At 50.4% G+C, this 18,496-nt stretch overlaps 1 protein-coding gene across 2 annotated transcripts in view; it reads right to left on the bottom strand.

Annotated features, from left to right (window-relative positions):
* LOC147732762 (uncharacterized) overlaps positions 1-11,670 on the bottom strand; it is a 485,555-nt gene extending 473,885 nt beyond the window's left edge. Inside the window, exon 1 of one of the 2 annotated variants that reach the window (XM_086957326.1) lies at positions 11,451-11,664. In XM_086957326.1, the coding sequence (XP_086813452.1) occupies positions 11,451-11,477 (27 nt within the window). In that variant the 5' untranslated portion in view covers positions 11,478-11,664. Of the gene's footprint in view, positions 1-11,450 lie in introns of both variants that reach the window. The other variant, XM_086957327.1, reaches the window with a different exon arrangement.
* Positions 11,671-18,496: the final 6,826 nt, after the last annotated feature.

Genomic DNA, 18,496 nt, shown 5'->3' on the forward strand with positions numbered 1-18,496 from the left:
ATCCCACACTTTGAGTATCGAGCGGGTGATGGGCGACTTCTTAAGGTATGCCGGTCTACCTGAATGCTTCAAAAAGGGGACCTTCCAGAGCGATATTTGGGCCATCGCTCTGTCCTGGAAAAGCCACCTCTTTTCTGACTCTGGGCGGTTTCAATCCAGGAGATAGCAGAGCTGCGATGCCTGGAAGTACCTCAAAAGGTCAGGGATTCCCAAACCCCCCTCCAATGGAGCGCGTCGAGCCAGGTCTCTACAGATCCGCGGGTGCTTCCCGGCCCATACAAACTGCTGTATCGCGTCTTGTCGTTTCTTTAGCATTCCTATCGGTGGAGTCACCAGGATGGTTTGGAACACAAACAGGACCTTGGGTTGCAGGGTCATTTTAACCGCCGCAACCCGCCCCAGCAAGGGAGTAGTTGTTGCCGCCATCTCTTCAGGTCTCCCTGAATTTGGGCAAACAAAACCGCGTAATTCTGATCGACTGTCTACGTTGTGCTTGGTGTCAGGGTGACACCCAAATACAGAAGCGACGTGTGCGAGGACAGTCCCCCAAATGTCCTGAGGCCGCCAGCAGACTTACGGGTGTTACGTCCCAGTGGGAGGATCATGGACTTCCTTATGTTCATTTTGAACCCTGAGACCTTCCCGAAGGCCTCCGTTTCAGCCAGGAAAGCTGGCACACACCATGTGGGGTTGTCTAAAGCCGCCAAAATGTCATCGGCATATAGCCTGATGGTATGTGGCTCACCTCCGAAGGTGATACCAGTTATATCCGGGTTGTCTTTTTTTCTTTTGGCGAATGGCTCTATGTAGAGCACAAACAGTAAGAGCGAAAGTGGGCACCCTTGCCTGGTGCCCCGCCGGATATCAAAGGGTTGTGATCCAATGCCATTAATGCGGATCGCTGCCTGGGGTGTGTCGTAGCAACTGGCGACCCATGCCCGGAAGTGCTCCCAGATACCGAAGCGCGCCAGAGTCTTGTCCAAGAAGCCCCAGTCCACCCTGTCGAACGCTTTCTCAGAGTCAACAGAGAGGAGATCAGCGTCGGAGTTGTGGATGTGAGCTCCATCGATGACATGTAAAAGACGCTTGGTATTGTCACTGCACTGCCTTTCGGGGATGAAACCCAATTGGTCGGGCTCTAGGATGCCCAGTAGGAACTGCCCCAGCCTAGCCGCCAGAATCCCTGTGAAGAGTTTAAAATCCAAATTGAGCAAGGATATGGGCCTGTAGGCGGCGCATTGTGGGGCGTCTTTGCCAGGTTTGAGCAATACTATGATATCTGCAGCGAGCATGTCGGGAGGGATTGAGCCCAGCCCTTGAAAGGAATTAAATAGCCTGGTGAGGAGTGGCGCCAACAGCGGGTAGAAAGCCTTGTAAAAGCCGGCAGAGAACCAGTCTGACCCTGGGGCTTTCAGATGCTTGAGGTGCGCTATCGAAGACCACATCCTCCGTTCGTATTGGGGTGTCCAAGGAAGTCGCACCTGCCATATTAAGTGCTGTGACCACTGCCTCGTTGAGGTAAGCTTCCCCCCTTCGAGTCTAGAGATGGATCCGCAGTGTAGAGCGAGGCATAGAATGCCCGAAAGGCTTCCTCTATTTTATTGTCCTCTTGAAGCGTTTGCCCGCCCTGGCCCTGAATATCGGAAATCCTAGACCAGTGTACCCGGGCTCTGAGCTTGCTCGCTAACAGGCCCCCGGTTTTATCATCTCCCACATAATATGTGTGTCGTAAGCGCTGGGCTGCATATTCCGCGCGATCTAGATCAAGGCCCGCAAGCTGTGCTCTGGCTGCCTTTAGCTGTCGCCAGGTCCAAGGGGCCCCGGTGCGGCTGTGTACCCTTTCTAGTTCCGACACTGACTCCGAGAGTGACTTCCTTCTGTACTTGCGTTCTTGGGCCTCGGCTGCTGCTATTGCTATGAGCTCTCCTCGCACCACCGCCCTGAGTGCCCCCCACACCGCCGTCACTGGTACATCTGCGATGTCGTTAAGTTTAAGGTATTCCGTGATGCGTATGTGTAATTGCTGCGTGACCCCTTTGCATTGTAGCAGGGCCTCTCGTAAGCGCCATCGGCCCCTGTGTGGTTTCACGTGAGGGACCGTCATCATAAGTGTGACCACGCTGTGGTCAGATAGTGCAGCCGTGTCTGTCACTATGTCGGCAAGATCAGGGGACCCCAGAAAGTGATCCAGCCTAGCGTAAGTGTGGTGCACGTGAGAGTAGAATGTGTACCCAGTAGCATAGGGGTGCGCCTCCTGCCATAAGTCTGAAAGGTCCCTGTTGTCCAACCACTGCCTACCCGCTAGAGAAATCGCTCCAGTGGCGCCATAGCGGCGGACCAATCTATCTCTGTACTGGTCCATCACAAGATTAAGATAAGATCACCGCCCACCAGGGTATATTGTGATTGAGAAGCAAGGACATCGGATAGGGCCCCGGTAAGGAAAGCCTCCTACCTGGAGTTTGGAGCGTATACTGACCCGATAACCAAAGACCTGCCTCCCACCTGTACATTATAAGCAAGGAGCCTGCCTTTAATTTCAGCGACCCTTACCCCACTTGGCCTTTAAAGTGTCTGGCAAATAGAATGGTGACCCCGGCCTTCTTCTCCACAGTGGAGGAGTAAAATTGATGAGGGATAGCTCTGCAACGCATTCTATGCCAGTCCTTGGAGAGAAGGTGTGTTTCTTGTAGCAGGCAAATCGAAGCACTCGAATTCTCCAAGTATGATATGACGGCCCTCCGCTTTATAAGGTTATTAAGCCCTTTCACGTTCAGGGTAAGAACTCTCAGGGTAGCGTCAACCATGGTTGCTTTCGCTCTGAACTACGCAGATGTTTAGGGGAAATGACCCTTCCTGACGCCTTGCTTGATTCCACTCTGAAGTGCGACACACCGGAACTCTCCCATCCCTTCCAACCCTCCCCCTCCACCAATCCCCTCTCCCTTCCCCAACAGAACTAACTTTCGACCCCTCAGCCCCTTCCCCCCCCCCCCCTCTCTGGCCTGAACTCCTGTACCCCAACCCTCCACCCTCCCTAAGCTCCCTAACCCCAACACCAATGCCCCAACATGTGAACATAGTCCTAGGCCAGGTAGTCAGCATCACAGGCCTGTGGTGAATTTACCTGGTAGAGCGAGCAACCGAGGCGACCTCTTCGCCCCCCCGCCCGCCTTCCCCCGGATCCTGCACTGTAGAAGTGCTAAAGAGTCCCCCTCTCCTAAACAAATTAATCCATCGGCAAAGTATCCCTGGAAACTTCCTGGGTGGCTAGAGCCCTCTCCTGTGATAAGGTGCGCGAGTCTGGCTTCCGATCCATTGTCGGAGAACGTCTGCGATTGACCCTTTGCCAACCTCCCCTAGTAGAATGCTGGGATGGCTTTGGTGACGTGGGCCCCTCTGTCTGCTCAATGCCCACAGGGCACATGTGTCCTGAAGTGATCGCAGCTGGTGCAGGGTGCCATTCCATTTGAATATCAGACGAAAGGGATGTCCCCATGAGTATGGGATCCCTTTGTCGCGTAAGAAGTCAGTGGCGACTTTGAATGCCTTCCTTTTTTGAAGCGTGATGGCTGACAGGTCTTGGTATAAGACCACCGGCTGGCCCTGATATTGAAGAGGTTGCTTCTGTTGTGCTTCCCGAAGGATCCTTTCTATTAGCAGAAAGTCTGGTAAATAGGCCAGAATATCGGGGTGCGCCAACCCCACCCTGTGTGCTCTGTCAATTCGAATGTCGAAGTCCGCAGCTTCCCCTAGAATATCACGAAACAAGCCCTGCAGATATCCAGTGATATTCGCTCCTTCCTCCTTGAAGGAGACGCCTCGGACCCTAATGTTGTTACATCTGGATCTGTTTTCTAAATCCTCCGCGTGTGCCTGCAGATCGACTTGCTGATCCTTAAGTCGGATGAGTTCCTGTTGGAGCTGTTCAACCTCCTCGCTTCTGGTTTGGTCCGCTTCTTCAATGGTTGCCGCTCTCTTACCTAGGCTGTCTACTTTACGGCGTATCTCCCAGACCTCCCCAGCTACCTTCTGCTTTAGCGTGTGGAAGTCTTCGCATTGGGAGTTGAACAAAGTCTCCAGAAAAGATTTTGTGATAGGCACCTCCCCATCGTATGTTTCATTGTGTTGCTTCGCCGCTACTGGGGAGGAAGGCCCTCTGCCCCCCTTTGGCGGGCCTTTACTGAGCATCTCAGTGAGTGTGCGCTCCCCCTTCTTCCTCGTGCCGGCCATGCTCCGTCCCCTGTTGCCGCTCTTGTGTCCCCTGTGACGTCGCTCCCCACGCGGGACCAGGCCCCACTTTTAGCCTGTGCGGGGCCGACACAGCAGACCCTAGCTTGCCTCGGCCCACTATGTCACTTCTGCTGAGTTGCCTCAACGGCCCTTGACGTAGGTGCGCACCCTTCCGCCCAGCCTGTTTGCTGCTGTCCCTCTGGGCTCCAGCAACGCACCCTCGCTGTCTCCTCTGCTCACATGGTCAGGGCGCTTAAGTCCTCAAAGCTTCTGTGAGCCGTGGGCAGGGGCCTACACGCGCCACCACTCTGGGCCCCCCCAACTCTGGTCTGTTATCTCCCTCCACCACAACTCGGTCCTTGTGGGCCCCCATTAACCGGGGCCATCGGGGGCTGAACCCCTCTGTCTTGCTCCAGTTGGGCGCCCGGTTGTCCCGCTGATGTGTGCCATCGGGGCCCTGAGCGGGGATGGCCAGGCCTCGGGCCGCGCTCTCCAATCTGGCCCCGTTGCATGGGACACCAGCTTGCCGTACCACTCTGGTCTGGGGGTCTCTGCGTGCCTCTCACCCCCACGCTGCTCACGCCGTGCAGCAATGGTGGGGTAGCGCAGCTGATTCACCCCGCTCTGGCCGCTCCTCTAGCTGGTGATCCTGCAGCTAGGCCGTACTTCACGTACTTCAAGGCCTCAGTGTCCAGGCAGCGCTGTAAAGAAGGCCCCCACCGCAGGCAAGCTGCATGCACCACCCCGTCGCCGATATCACTCACTGTTCTTCGCCTTTGCCTTCACGTTGCAGGGGTCTCCCGGGGTGCGTGTTCCACCGTCCGGCGACCATGCGGGTAGGCCAGAAGCCAGGGCCTCGATTTCCAGGCAGCGCGGTGAAGCTGGTTCCTAGCGGCCGCAACCCGGCTGAGGGGCCACACTCACTCTTCCGGCCTCAATAGGTGGACCACTCGCCTCCTGAAATGCTTTGAGCTGGGGGTCACTGCGCCACTCTTGCCTCCCCGTTGCTGTCCACCCCGCAGCAATGAGCCTCAGTGGGGTGCTGCCGCTAACTCCACCCCGCTTCGGCAGCTCCCCAGTCCATTACTCCTGCTGCTAGGCCGCAATCCAGGGCCTCAATTTTCAGGCAGCGCCGTGCGAAGGGGCACGCTGCCGCCCGCGTTCCCATCGAACGGTTTAAGCAGCTCGCCTTTCTCTTACCACTGACGGCACTCGCTTTGCTTCACCGTCGCAGTGCGGGGGTCTCTCGGGGAGCGGGCTCCTCCCAGCCGGTTCTCAAGTCACACCGGTCGTCAGCCTCATTTGCCGGTGATCACAACCCAGGCGCCATCTTCTCGGCAGCGCTGAGTTGTCCACAGTGCCGCCCGCGAGCGGCGTACGGGCCAGCGAGCTCGCACAACCTCTCGTTTTCTGTCGCAGAGGTTTCCCCACGTAGAGTGCCTTAATTTCCTACGTGAAAACGGGGGCTTTGTGTACAATGGGACCACGGGTGAAGGGTCGTGCAGGGAGCCTCTGCCAGCCACGTCTGTTCAGTTCGCCATCTTGGCCACTCCCCCGTCTCGAAGTTTTTAAATCGAACAACCTTTGTGTTATCGGGTACTGCCTCAAGTCCTTGCCTGTCACTGGTCAAATAGATTTATCGACATCCAGTGACCCCTAATGAGAGGCAGAGGTTAACCACAGTGATAGCAGCCTCTTTTTTTTCTGTGCTCATGGAGAGATGTCAGTATCAAGAAGTCACCCGCCAGACCTCTGAACCGATTAACCATATCTACACTGGTAATTAAATTGCAGACACCTATTAATTTATTCAGCATGTCTATTTTTCATTTATCCTCTTAACCGGAATGTAATTGAAAAAGATGGATGACTGAAGAGTACATGTGCTTGAGCCCTCTTTTCTAAACAGCTACTTGATTACTTTTAGAACTGCAAGTCACAGACATTAACTACAAGACAGGCTGGGAGGAGGGGACATTGAAACAGCGAGGGAGGGCTCTGTAAAATCCCCCTTGGTACATAATGGCTCCTCTGCTCAGCGTATGTCATCAATTCACAGAGTATAATTGATTGTAAAATGACAGTTGCTAAGGAAAACTAAATAAAAAATGAAGCCCATGTGGGAGGAGACAGGGTTTTTAAAACACCAGCGCTTATATGGAGTGCTCAAGCACCAAGAAAAAGTAGCTCCTAAAAGGTGCGCAGTGGATAGATACAAGTACTTGATCCATGATCTGGGGGAGGTCTAAACACAAGAGGATGCATGATGCATGCATGCCATGGACAAAAAGGAGGCAAAAGATATGAGGCCAACGATGTAAGCCTATAGGCGGGCTGAAGTCCTCAGATTAAACACAACAAGTCTCTTTCAGATCTAGCCGAGACCTCAAAATGGAGTTAACCGTAATAAATTATTAAACGACACAAAGCCAATCAGTAGAACCGAAGATATATTCAATTTCAAAGTTTTAGATAAAAATAGTGCTAAGAAACAAAAACGCTAACTATGGTTCTGGTTGTGCTGGACCGTGATAAAGTCACAAGTTCAGACTGATTGTGATGGAGCAAGGGTCGGATACAGGGACCAATTTAGGACTGCTAAGCAAGAGTATCTTAAATCGTCGCTTGCACAGAGTTGTGGTATCCTGCGTCAAGGTTACATCACATAGCAGGGGTTCTAAGGACCTGTGTGGTTGCGGTTTCGGAACCCTGCGTAGTTGTCCAGAATGCCATTGATGAGGGGTTTGCAATGCAAAGTCCTGCGTCGAAGATGCGTCGCACACCAGTAGGTTTCGAAGAAACTGTGGGACTGCGATGCGGAGTGGTATTCGAGGATGCTGTAGACTAGGGGATCGAAATGCAAACACCTGCAATGAGGATGCATTATGTAGCGGATGTTCAGAGAAGACTGCGGGCTGCGATGCGATGTTCAGCGTTGTGGATGCGTTGCACTGTGGCGGTTCCACATCGTCTTCAAAAAGATACGTCACACTGCATCGGGCAGGAATGGCAGAGCTTCTTCAGGTCCACTTCCACGGATCTAGGACTGGCGTGGCATCACTTGGGAACTAGTGCTGACAGCAGACATGGTCCAAGTGCTGGGTTTAAGGTGGCTGGAGCCTTTTCCATCCCTGAAACCCTGATCAGAAGGCCAGTCAACTAGCCCTTGGAGTCAAACTGTTGGTCCTGGGTTCAAGACGCAGGTCTAGTCCTTCCCTCAGGCAGCAGGGCAGCAGAGTAGAAGTCCTTCTTGCACAGCAGTCCTTCTGAGTCTTCCACAGGTCCAGAGGTGTACTGAGGAGTTGGGTCTGAGGATCCACTATTTATTATACATGGTGTCAGCTTTAAAGTAGAAGGTTCTGGTGCACATTTCTCAGAGTACCTCGTGCACTACAGCTAGAACTCGAGCCACTTACGAGTAGCTCTCGTGTGTGAAGCCTAGAGTATTAAATTAGAAGCTTTGCTTGGATGAATTGTATTGTGTATTGGAGACAAAACTCCATGTATTTTCAGAAGTCAGGCTGTTTAGAACAAAATGACTGAATTAGCAAAATATAAATAAAGCTCATATTTGAGTGAAAATTCATGTAGTGTTAGGGAAACTTACTTCTAATAGATTTACTGTGGTGCCAGGGGCATTGAAGCTATGGCTGTTACATATTATTCACATGGAGGCATTCCACACTGACAATACCGATGCTGCATTATTACTGATAACTGTGTCTGATGAAGTGAGATGATCACTGCTGCAAATCTTTCAAATTGTGGGCACTAATTAAATCATGTTTTATGTTGTCACTATTGCATTGCTAATATTACTCGCTCAGGATGACTGTCATTGAACTTAAGTGGCTCTTATTACAGAAAAGGTTGGAGACCACTGTTCTCGAGGCACGTGGTGGAACTGGAGGCAATTGAAGGCAGTGCAAGCAGTGCTACAACATTTTGTCCTGGTTCTGAAAGGTCAGCAGGTGAGGACAGACAACAAATTGGTCCTACCCTTCATGAAGCATCAGAGAGGATTGTGAGTGTTGAGTTTAGCAGCACTGGCCCTAGAGATTGGTCTCTGTCCACAAACCTATCTCCTCTCTGTCAGCAGCCTATATTCCTCGGAATGAGAAAGAGCCTGCAGATCATCTCAGCAGAGTGCTTTCCTCCTCAGGCATGATGTTGCTGTTCCAGAGAATATTTGAACAAATAGTTCAGCTCTTTGGGGAGCCAGAGTCTGATATCTTGGCGTCCAACGAAAATGCACTGTTGCCCAAGTTCTGTCCTCTGATCCCTTGTCCAGGAGCATGGACGATGGGCATATTGACATTCCAGTGACCAATAGTTATGATGTATGCCGTTCCTTCTATACCTCTCAATCTGAAAGTCTTCAGCAAGGTTCGGGAGGATCAGGTGGAGGTGATGTTTGTGGTTCTAGAGTGCTGTTGCCATCCTTGATGCCCCCTTCTCCCTCAAATAGCAGTGGTGAAAGGTTTGGGTGATTCCTCCGTTCACATATCCTCAGAGAGAAACTCCATTTTCCCAGTCAACCTCAGTGTGTCTTGAGTTGGGAGTTTTACGATTAAGAGGGTGATCTCCAGGTGTTGGAGTGCTCAGCAGTGGTAGCCAGCCTTATTCAACAATCATGCCGCCAATCAACACTGAAGCCTTACTCCTGTCATTGGGCACATTTTGAGAAATGGTGTCCAGAGAGGTGTACAAAACCAGTGCCAGGAAATCTCTCTTCAGCATTTGATTTTCTGAAGGATGGCTTTATTATGGGATTAGTGGTCTTCAAAGATCCCAGTGGGCCACAATAAAGATATACGGGAACTTTCAGTTGGTACTGTTGGTGCCTTTAGTTTCAAGTCTACTACGGCCCTTCTTTTGAAAAAGACCAATGATTAACTCACCAGTCTCTTCATGGGTTTTGCAGGCTCAACGGGGTGAGCCTGTTGAGCCACTGAATAAGGTGGCCCTTAAGTTCTTGACCCACAAAATTGTATTCCTGTGGCAAATTCTTCAAGACAAAGGATTGGGAGTTGAGCTCCATCCGAGCATTTTTTAAAGTTTTCGCATGGACAAGGAAGTATTATGCCAAAGTCTGGAGTTTACGCTGAAGATACCTCAGACCTTCCACTGTTCTTCTGATTTAGTTCTTCCAGAGCACCATTCAAAACCCTCTTTCCTGAAAAGTTGCCCCAAAAGCTAGATGCAATTAGAGCACTTGGAACTTACTCATCTAGTAAACACCCCTTTCATTTATGAGAAATTAGCTCTGAATAAAATGTCAACTTGTTAACTATAATACAATTTCACTTCAAGAAGGAATTTAAACTGCTGTAGAAATGTTTTAACTTAGAAAAACAACACGTAGATGAGAAGTATACATCATATGAAATGTATAAGAACTTTGCAGATGCTGCAAAATATATCAATCACATATAGAGTTAAGATTGCATGCAGAATGTTTATAAACTAATGCATGGTAAAAAACATTTGCACTAATCAGTCTTTCTTGATTGTGCTCCTTTAGTTAAGGCCCAAAAGCCATTTTTTTCTCTTGACTTTTGCTCACGGTTTCATAGGCATTTGTTTGGTATATATTCGGTCTAATACTAGCAACACGCTGATTTAACCTTGTGTTCATTTAGCTCATCACTCCACGTTAGACCATTTATTCAAATACAATGAGACTTGTTGTGAATTATAATAAATAATGATTTCGATATTTTATGCACACTACATCCGAATATTTTTAATAAATCGCCTCTACATCTCTGAAATGCCATTGTATTTGAGCTCATAGCGCATCCTTTAGCTTAGGTAAGAAGGTTCTCATGAGAACTTTCCCCATGTTACAATGTCTTCCAACATTGTAAATGCCTATACAATTGTGAATGTTAACTGTCAGCATCGGAAGATGCATGGGAAGATTGACAACACCATCCAATGATCTGCCCTGATTGTGATAATATATGACTTTGGCTCGAAATACGATTCTCTCCATGGATAAGATAGCAGGTTTCCACTGTGACATCCCCAAGGAGATAAGTGGTGCACTTTATAAATACAGTAAATAAATATATATTGATGCTTAAGGTGATTCTGAATGGAATACTGATGCGGATGAAGATCCCGACCTTGACCTAGTGCAGATTTTATCCAGAGAGTCTTCTTTAAGGAGAGTTGATTATTTGCTTGTTACCAACAGCTACTGCTAAGGTGACTTACCTTCTACTATTCTATTGGCCTGTATTTGATTGATGCTACACCAGAGATCTTTTTATTGCAGATGGTTGCTACTGCGGCTGTAGGGAAGTCAGCTGAGTTTCCAGAAATACCCTTCATGGGAAGTTTGTCTCACTCTTGCTCTTTTCCATAAAGGACTCTTCAGGGGTTCTACCTTGGGTTAGGTGTTTAAGCTAGTTTGTCTATTCTTCCTTATGGAACACTCTTCATAGATTTATGTTGCCACTAATCAATCTTTTATTGGGATTTCTGTGAAATGAATGAAGATGATCAGATCACATTAATCTCTCAAAATAAATAAAAAGGTGTTGAAACCTTCCTAAACTCCCATTATTGACTCCTTTTAAAACTCTAAATGTCGATGATACATGTATGGTAATTTTTTGTTTTTGCTCCAAGCTAACCTCCCAAGAGCCACTGGATTTTCCAAGGCTGATAACTGTAAGTGGGTGTGTAGGTTTTGAACCATACCTGGCAAATCCGTTAGGCTCCCTCACATTAAATAAGATTTTTGTGATTGGGGCCTTTGGCGCCTTAACTCGAGGTTTAAAACCAACAAAAACTTGACTGTGTAGGTGGTTGAAGTAAAACAAACCTGACTGGCATATGAGAAACAAAGAAATCCGGGCCTTTAAACCTAGGTTCAGCGCAGGTTCACAAGGGTGGGTCAGCTTCTTGGGTGGCTATTAAAGAGGCAGAGAAACACCATGATTCGGAGTGATGTAATATGCGCAAAATTATGTATCACACATCTAATATCTTGCTTACCGCCTTGTTCATCATACACAAAATAAACCCTTCAACTTTCGCAGCCCATGCAGTCGAAACCGAATAAATGTTTAATGAGCCCTATTTGGGGGTAGAAGCGATGGTGCGCTACAAAATTAGCGAGGTTTCTAAAAGAAAGAAACGTACCCCTAAAAAACGGAGCTGCAGGTTGGAAAGATGTCGCAACAGCTTCGAAAATAATTACTCACCTCGCCTGAATCTGTCCTCGATTCCATTGTGAAACAGCCGTCTCGCTCCCGATGACCAACCAAAACAAACAGGAAACTCTTCAATATAAATCCTATCTGTTTAGAGGTTACAGGGTAAATCAGTCCACCCTCTCTAGTTCTCCGAAATTAAACGAGAATGGGCATAAAGGGCAAACTTCTCAGAAATTAGAGTTCACTAGTTCGATCATACTCGGTACACAAAAATAAAAACAGCTCTACGCATGCTCCGTTGGAATAAACTGCACATCCATGCGCGCAACTCCCCCTTTCTAGAACGCAAAGACACTCTTTGAGTGCACATGCGCACTGTGTGAGACGCTCCTTTCACTCTGACACTCTCTCTGAGTGCATATGCGCACTGTGTGAGACGCTCTTTCACGCTAGGACACTCTCTGAGTGCATATGCGCACTGTGTGAGACACTCTTTCACGCTAGGACACTCTCTGAGTGCATATGCGCACTGTGTGAGACGCTCTTTCAAGCTAGGACACTCTCTGAGTGCATATGCGCACTGTGTGAGACGCTCTTTCACGCTAGGACACTCTCTGAGTGCATATGCGCACTGTGTGAGACACTCTTTCACCATTCTAGTTAAGACGCTGCTTACTATCTGCACGTCGGCGAATGAAAGAGACGGAGATTCCGGTGTACTATCAATAGACCCACCCCATCTGTCTTTACACCCCCCGCGTTTCTACGCATGCGCCTAATACTGCGCAGCCGCACTATGGTCCATGTCTTGGCCGCATGTATTTTTAAGCTCCCTACTCTTCTGCCGGTTTAGTGCGCACGCGTGTGATTGCACTTTCAGTTTCAAGCTCCAGACACCGGAGTCACCCATTCGCAGGAAGCAGACTTAAAAAGAAAATTAAAACTCAAACACAATGATATAACGCAATGTAGGCAGACACGGCCTTCAAGAGCAGGAGAGAACTGGGAACACTGCTGCGCTTTAACAAGAGATTTAACAGCTAACTGTGATTTACATATTATCCATATTAAATATATACAGCTGTGCTGTCCTATATGACCAAGCATCTGCACAGATCTGGTTTGAGAGAGTTGGCCGCTGTAGGCGATGCTCACACACCTGGCGTGGTATTGTGAAAAAGTTTTGGGCACGATCCTGGTAGCGGTGGGTGGCACCTGCTATTGTGTCAGTTGGGACTTATTGGACACTTAAAACCACAGGACTGGCAGGTGCACTTTTGCTAGCAAAGAGGAAAGTGGTCTAAACTGCGAGGGCAGAGGTGTCCCCAAATTGCAGCACTCGTTAGTGGATATCACATTGTGTAGGGATCAGTTAACCAGTATGTGGAGGGGCTCCCAGGACCGTCCAGACCGAAGGACATTTGGGCCCCCTTTAGTGCATATTTGCTGACAAATCAATGTGAAAATTCACCTGATGGCTTACCCAACGTTTGATCTTTCGGCCAGTTCCTGACCCCCTCATGAATATTCTATGCTGTATAAGAAACAATATTTTGTGTAACCGCCCTGAGTACAGTAAGAGCAATGTGATGTACTTTTGTATGGGTTATGATTGACAAAATCAATAAAAATTAAATAAAGAAGACCTGGCTTTTTGACCAACACATAGCGCCCAGATACCCCTAGTGATGACAGTGCTGCGCTATACAAATGCTAATTGATTGATTTGTGTTTGTTTTTATCCTATTAATATTACTAACAAAAGATAGGAAAGGAGGCCTTTACATTCCCTGGGAGCTTTGCTCTTAAAGGCGCTCATTTCATAGCAGCAAGTTATTTTCAAGCGGAAACACGTACTTTATCAGTACAACCTTTTTGTCACCAATTTCTTTACAGCACTTTCAGGCAGCCAAAGCTGAAAGCACAGTTTTTAAATAGTTGAAATAAATAACGTTAAGAAAGAGAGACAAGGAGCAGAGAGATGGGGGGACTGGAGGCAGGTATGGCTCGGCCGTTACTCTCAAAAGCCTTAGGTAGTAAGTACTCAAAACATATGAAGGTCTCACCAATGAGAAAGAAAGAAGGAATTGGAAGGGTTAGAAATAGAGAAATAATACATTGAAGTGAGTGGCAAAGAGAAGAACGGCTTCAGGAAAACAAGAAAGGAGGCGCAGGCAGGAGACTGTCTGTGGGAGCCTGAGAGGAGACAGGCGCAGGGAAGAGACAGTCTTTGGGGGCCTGAGAGAGAAGAGACAGGCGCAAGGAGGAGACAGACTGTGGGAGCCTGTGAGGAGACAGGCGCAGGGAAGAGACAGTCTGTGGGGGCCTGAGAGAGAAGAGACAAGAGCAGGGAGGAGACAGTCTGTGGGGGCCTGGGAGGAGACAGACGCAGGGAGGAGGGCAGTCTGTGGGTCCTGAGAGAGAAGAGACAGGCACAGGCAGGAGACAGTCTGTGAGGGCCAGAGAGAGTAGAGACAGGAGCAGGAAGGAGGCAGTCTGTGGGGGCCTGAGAGAGAAGAGACAGGAGAAGGAAGGAGACAGTCTGTGGGGGCCTGGGAGGAGACAGGCGCAGGGAGGAGACAGGAGCAGGAAGGAGACAGTCTGTGGGGGCCTGGGAGGAGAGAGGCGCAGGGAAGGGACAGGAGCAGGGAGGAGACAGTCTGTGGGAGCCTGAGAGAGAAGAGACAGGAGAAGGAAGGAGACAGTCTGTGGGGGCCTGGGAGGAGACAGGCGCAGGGAGGAGACAGGAGCTGGAAGGAGACAGTCTGTGGGGGCCTGGGAGGAGACAGGAGCAAGGAGGAGACAGTCTGTGGGGGCCTGTGAGGAGACAGGCGCAGGGAGGAGACAGTCTGTGGGGGCCTGAGAGAGAAGAGACAGGAGCAGGGAGGAGACAGTCTGTGGGAGCCTGTGAGGAGACAGGCACAGGGAGGAGACAGTCTGTGGGGGCCTGGGAGGAGACAGGCGCAGGGAAGAGACAGGAGCAGGAAGGAGACAGTCTGTGGGGGCCTGGGAGGAGACAGGCGCAGGGAGGAGACAGGAGCAGGAAGGAGACAGTCTGTGGGGGCCTGGGAGGAGACAGGAGCAAGGAGGAGACAGTCTGTGGGGGCCTGTGAGGAGACAGGCGCAGGGAGGAGACAGTCTGTGGGGGCCTGAGAGAGAAGAGACAGGAGCAGGGAGGAGACAGTCTGTGGGAGCCTGCGAGGAGACAGGCACAGGGAGGAGACAGTCTGTGGGGGCCTGGGAGGAGACAGGCGCAGGGAAGAGACAGTCTGTGGGGGCCTGAGAGAGAAGAGACAGGAGCAGGGAGGAGACAGTCTGTGGGAGCCTGTGAGGAGACAGGCACAGGGAGGAGACAGTCTGTGGGGGCCTGGGAGGAGACAGGCGCAGGGAAGAGACAGGAGCAGGAAGGAGACAGTCTGTGGGAGCCTAAGAGAGAAGAGAAAGGAGCAGGGAGGAGACAGTCTGTGGGAGCCTGAGAGAGAAGAGACAGGAGCAGGGAGGAGACAGTCTGTGAGAGCCTGTGAGGAGACAGGCACAGGGAAGAGACAGTCTGTGAGGGCCTGAGAGAGAAGAGACAGGAGCAGGGAGGAGACAGTCTGTGGGAGCCTGAGAGAGAAGAGACAGGAGCAGGAAGGAGACAGTCTGTGGTGGCCTGGGAGGAGACAGGCGCAGGGAGGAGACAGTCTGTGGGGGCCTGAGAGAGAAGAGACAGGAGCAAGGAGGAGACAGTCTGTGGGGGCCTGGGAGGTGACAGGCGCAGGGAGGAGACAGTCTGTGGGAGCCTGAGAGAGAAGAGACAGGAGCAGGGAGGAGACAGTCTATGGGAGCCTGTGAGGAGACAGGTGCAGGGAAGAGACAGTCTGTGAGAGCCTGTGAGGAGACGGGCACAGGGAAGAGACAGTCTGTGAGGGCCTGAGAGAGAAGAGACAGGAGCAGGGAGGAGACAGTCTGTGGGAGCCTGAGAGAGAAGAGACAGGAGCAGGAAGGAGACAGTCTGTGGTGGCCTGGGAGGAGACAGGCGCAGGGAGGAGACAGTCTGTGGGGGCCTGAGAGAGAAGAGACAGGAGCAAGGAGGAGACAGTCTGTGGGGGCCTGGGAGGTGACAGGCGCAGGGAGGAGACAGTCTGTGGGAGCCTGAGAGAGAAGAGACAGGAGCAGGGAGGAGACAGTCTGTGGGAGCCTGTGAGGAGACAGGTGCAGGGAAGAGACAGTCTGTAGGGGCCTGAGAGAGAAGAGACAGGCGCAGGGAGGAGATAGTCTGGGGAGGTCTGCAGAGGGAAGAGACAGGAGCAGGGAGGGGACAGTCTGTGGGGACCTGAAAGAGAAGAGACAGGAGCAGGGAAGAGACAGTCTGTGGGGGCCTGAGAGAGAAGAGACAGGAGCAGGGAGGAGACAGTCTGCGCAGAGGTCGAGTAGGATGAGGGCGACAGTTTCTCCGTTGTCCAGTAGTGTTCGGATGTCGTCTGTTGCTGCGATGAGGGCGGTCTCAGTGCTGTGTTTGGCTCGGAAGCCGGATTGTGAGGGGTCGAGGGATTTGTTGGATTCGAGGAAGGCGGCAAGCTGATTGTTGACAGCTTTCTCAATGACTTTGGCAGGAATGGGAGGAGCGAGATGGGGCGGTAGTTCTTGAGTTCAGTGGGGTTTGCTGTGGGTTTCTTCAGGAGGGCACTGAGTTCGGCGTGTTTCCAGCTTTCCGGGAAGGTAGCGGAGTTGAGGGAGCAGTTGATGACATCTCGGAGATGGGGTGCGATAATGGAGTTTGCTTTGTTGAAAATGTGGTGGGGACATGGATCGGTTGGTGATCCTGAGTGGATGGAGTTCATCAGGCGGATGGTCTCTTCGGTGGTGATTGGGTTCCAGGCGCACAGGTTGTTAGGTGGGTGTTTTAGTTCGGAGGTGGGTGGGGTGGATTGGAATCCGGCCTGGTTAACAAAGCTGTTATGTATGTCTGCGATTTTGTTGTGGAAGAATGAGGCTAGGGAGTCGCAGAGTTCTTGGGAGGGAGTGATGTCGTTCGTGCCGGCGGTGGGGTTGGTGAATTCTTTGACAATGTTGAATAGTTCCTTGCTGTTTTGGGCATTGTTGTCGAGTCGGTCCTTGAATGCTGATTTCTTGGTGGAACGAATAAGTTGGTGGTGTTTGCGGACAGCATTCTTGAAGGCTGTCTGGTTGTCAGTGGTTCGTTTTTTTTTCCAAACACACACACACAAGCGCACACACACACGAGCGCAAACACACACAAGCGCACACACACACCACACACCCCCCTCCGCCGCCTCTGCCACCCCCAGTACAACTAAGCCCCACTCACCGCATCAGCGTCACTCCGGACTGATGCAGCCTCCGTGGGGCTCTCCCTCGGGCATGGGAGCCCTGCGTCACCACTGCTCCTCTGGGCCAGCCACTCTGTGGGCGCGGGCTTAAGCCCCGCCTCACGACAGGCTTCAGTTTCGGCAGTGCACGCTCACGTCTTGTTTTCTTCCTTACAGAGCCTGTGCACCATTCGCGGGACTCTCTTCTTTATGTCAGGCGCGTTTCTGATTTTCTCCACAGTGTCGGGTTAGCCCCGCCCTTCCCTTTTCATGCCGTGCAGTTCATTTGTATTTATTAAGGAGCTGCAGCGAGTTTGGGCTTGAGGGTGACTGTGTCTGTGCTGCTTTAGCCCCACCCTTCCCTTCTCAAGTTGTGCAATTCATTTGCATTTACTAACAATGCGAATATTGATTTCTTTATGTTGAACAGTGCCCAGAGCGCACTTTCACGTTCCTACTAGCTGCTACACGCTCTACGCCTTCCAGCGCTGCTGCTCCCCCGGACTCCTATGACACCCCCACTCTCCAGCCCCACTCCTGAGCAGCAGAAGCCAGGAGCAGTGATGTCACCCAGTCTCAAATGCCATCCTGCAGGAAGAAAGCAGGCGGCAATGCAAGGTAAATTGCACGAGATCAGCTTTTGTCAGTGTGTCCCCTTGAAGTGGATGTGTGGACATTGCAAGCAGGAGTTACCCTCGGAAGTATGAACGCTTGCAGGTCATTCTGAACATAAACTTGCAAATATTCCCTTCCTTCGAGGCCTTCAATTTCACAGCACTAACCGCTTGTGCCATTATGCCATCATGAATACATGCCCCGACCAGTTAGGGACGCGAACTTCGGGCCTGTTTTTGTTGGTGAATAAAATATACACTGTATAACAAGGTTTTGTACAACTTCGGATCAGAGTCTCAATGTCTCATTGCTTGTGTTTGTGAAATCATTTGTAAAACACGCTACTTGGGCGCCATGTGCTCCTGCTGCCTAAGAGCACTTGTTTCATAGATCTCGTTACAACATACTTGTTCATCTTCATGGTTCCCAGTAAGTCAGATCAGCTTTATGCATCATGCCTCAGTATAACAAGTGAAAGTACCAAAGGTGCAGTACAAACAAGCATATGCAATGCAATGAAAGTTTGAGCTACTGGCGTTGCAGCAATCTGAAACCTTGACAGCTATGCCTCTCTCCATATCTGTATCCCAAGCCTTTGCATCTGCACCTGCCAGCTGCCCTCCATGCTCAGTCCTACACTCACCTTGCCATACAGCTCAAGTTATCCCAGCTCTAAGGCCAGGAGCCTCAAACGATTTGCATTCTGGGACTTGTAGTTCTAGATTTATGCTGGAAGCTGGGTGGCCTAATCACACTTCACCTGGACCCCTTTAAATTGTGAACTGTGATACTCACCCGTCCAGGTAGCTGACAAGGATTAAACGCTGTTGAGTGAGATGCAGCCTGTTTAGTAAGAAGTGTCTTACATGTGTCCAGATTGACAACATCCTCGCAGTTCTTTTCCATACTCTTAAATCTTTACCCAAAACCATAACACGCGTCATGCATAACCACACTGCAAAAGTAAATAGAATTAACATTGATGCTAGAAAACTACTTGCACACTTTACATATCACTGATGAAGCAACATCTATCTTGGCTAAAATCTCCCTCGTACTGCGCCCTCCTCCACCAGAAGGTCTCCACTTCATGGTCACTTTAAGCACTGGGCAGAGATGTTTCTGAAGGCTCAGTTAATGCCTACTTTAGGGTATCCACATGGGGTA

Source organism: Lissotriton vulgaris, chromosome 2_1, assembly GCF_964263255.1.
Source record: "Lissotriton vulgaris chromosome 2_1, aLisVul1.2, whole genome shotgun sequence".
NCBI classification, from domain to species: Eukaryota; Metazoa; Chordata; class Amphibia; order Caudata; family Salamandridae; genus Lissotriton; species Lissotriton vulgaris.